The sequence below is a fragment of the Cystoisospora suis genome, assembly GCF_002600585.1.
Source record: "Cystoisospora suis strain Wien I chromosome Unknown contig_7298, whole genome shotgun sequence".
Classification (NCBI taxonomy): Eukaryota; Apicomplexa; class Conoidasida; order Eucoccidiorida; family Sarcocystidae; genus Cystoisospora; species Cystoisospora suis.
Genome location: NW_027160084.1, coordinates 1,568 through 1,881, shown reverse-complemented (window position 1 = coordinate 1,881; position 314 = coordinate 1,568). Strand labels below are relative to the sequence as shown.

Below are 314 nucleotides of genomic sequence, written 5' to 3'. Positions count from 1 at the left end.
ATAGACCAGATCTTAGGAGAATAGCAGAGGGGGGTGAAGGAGAAGCAGAAGGACTAGAAGGCGGAGGAACGACAATAGATGTAGAGAAATTATCAAAGGCTTTACAGTTCATTGATAAAGCAACGCAATTCTTCGCTGTACATACAACCTATGCAGAAGTAAGCATCTGATCTTACTGGGCAGAATTCGGAATTCTCTTTGTCTCTCTTCTATTCTTCGTTCTTTTCATGTACATATCTACTCAAAGACAGAAGTCAAATAAGAGAGAGAGATGCTTCTCTTGTGTTTCTCCTGTCTTCTTTTTCTTTCTTTCT

General features: G+C 39.5%; 1 protein-coding gene across 1 annotated transcript in view; it reads left to right on the top strand.

Moving 5' to 3' along the window:
- CSUI_010385 (sec34-like family) overlaps nucleotides 1-314 on the top strand; it is a gene marked incomplete at its 5' end in the record, with an annotated part of 1,867 nt that continues 1,553 nt past the window's right edge. The window contains one exon of the mRNA XM_068070489.1: nucleotides 1-158. Coding sequence (XP_067917535.1) covers nucleotides 3-158 — 156 coding nt within the window. The remainder of the gene's footprint in view (nucleotides 159-314) is intronic.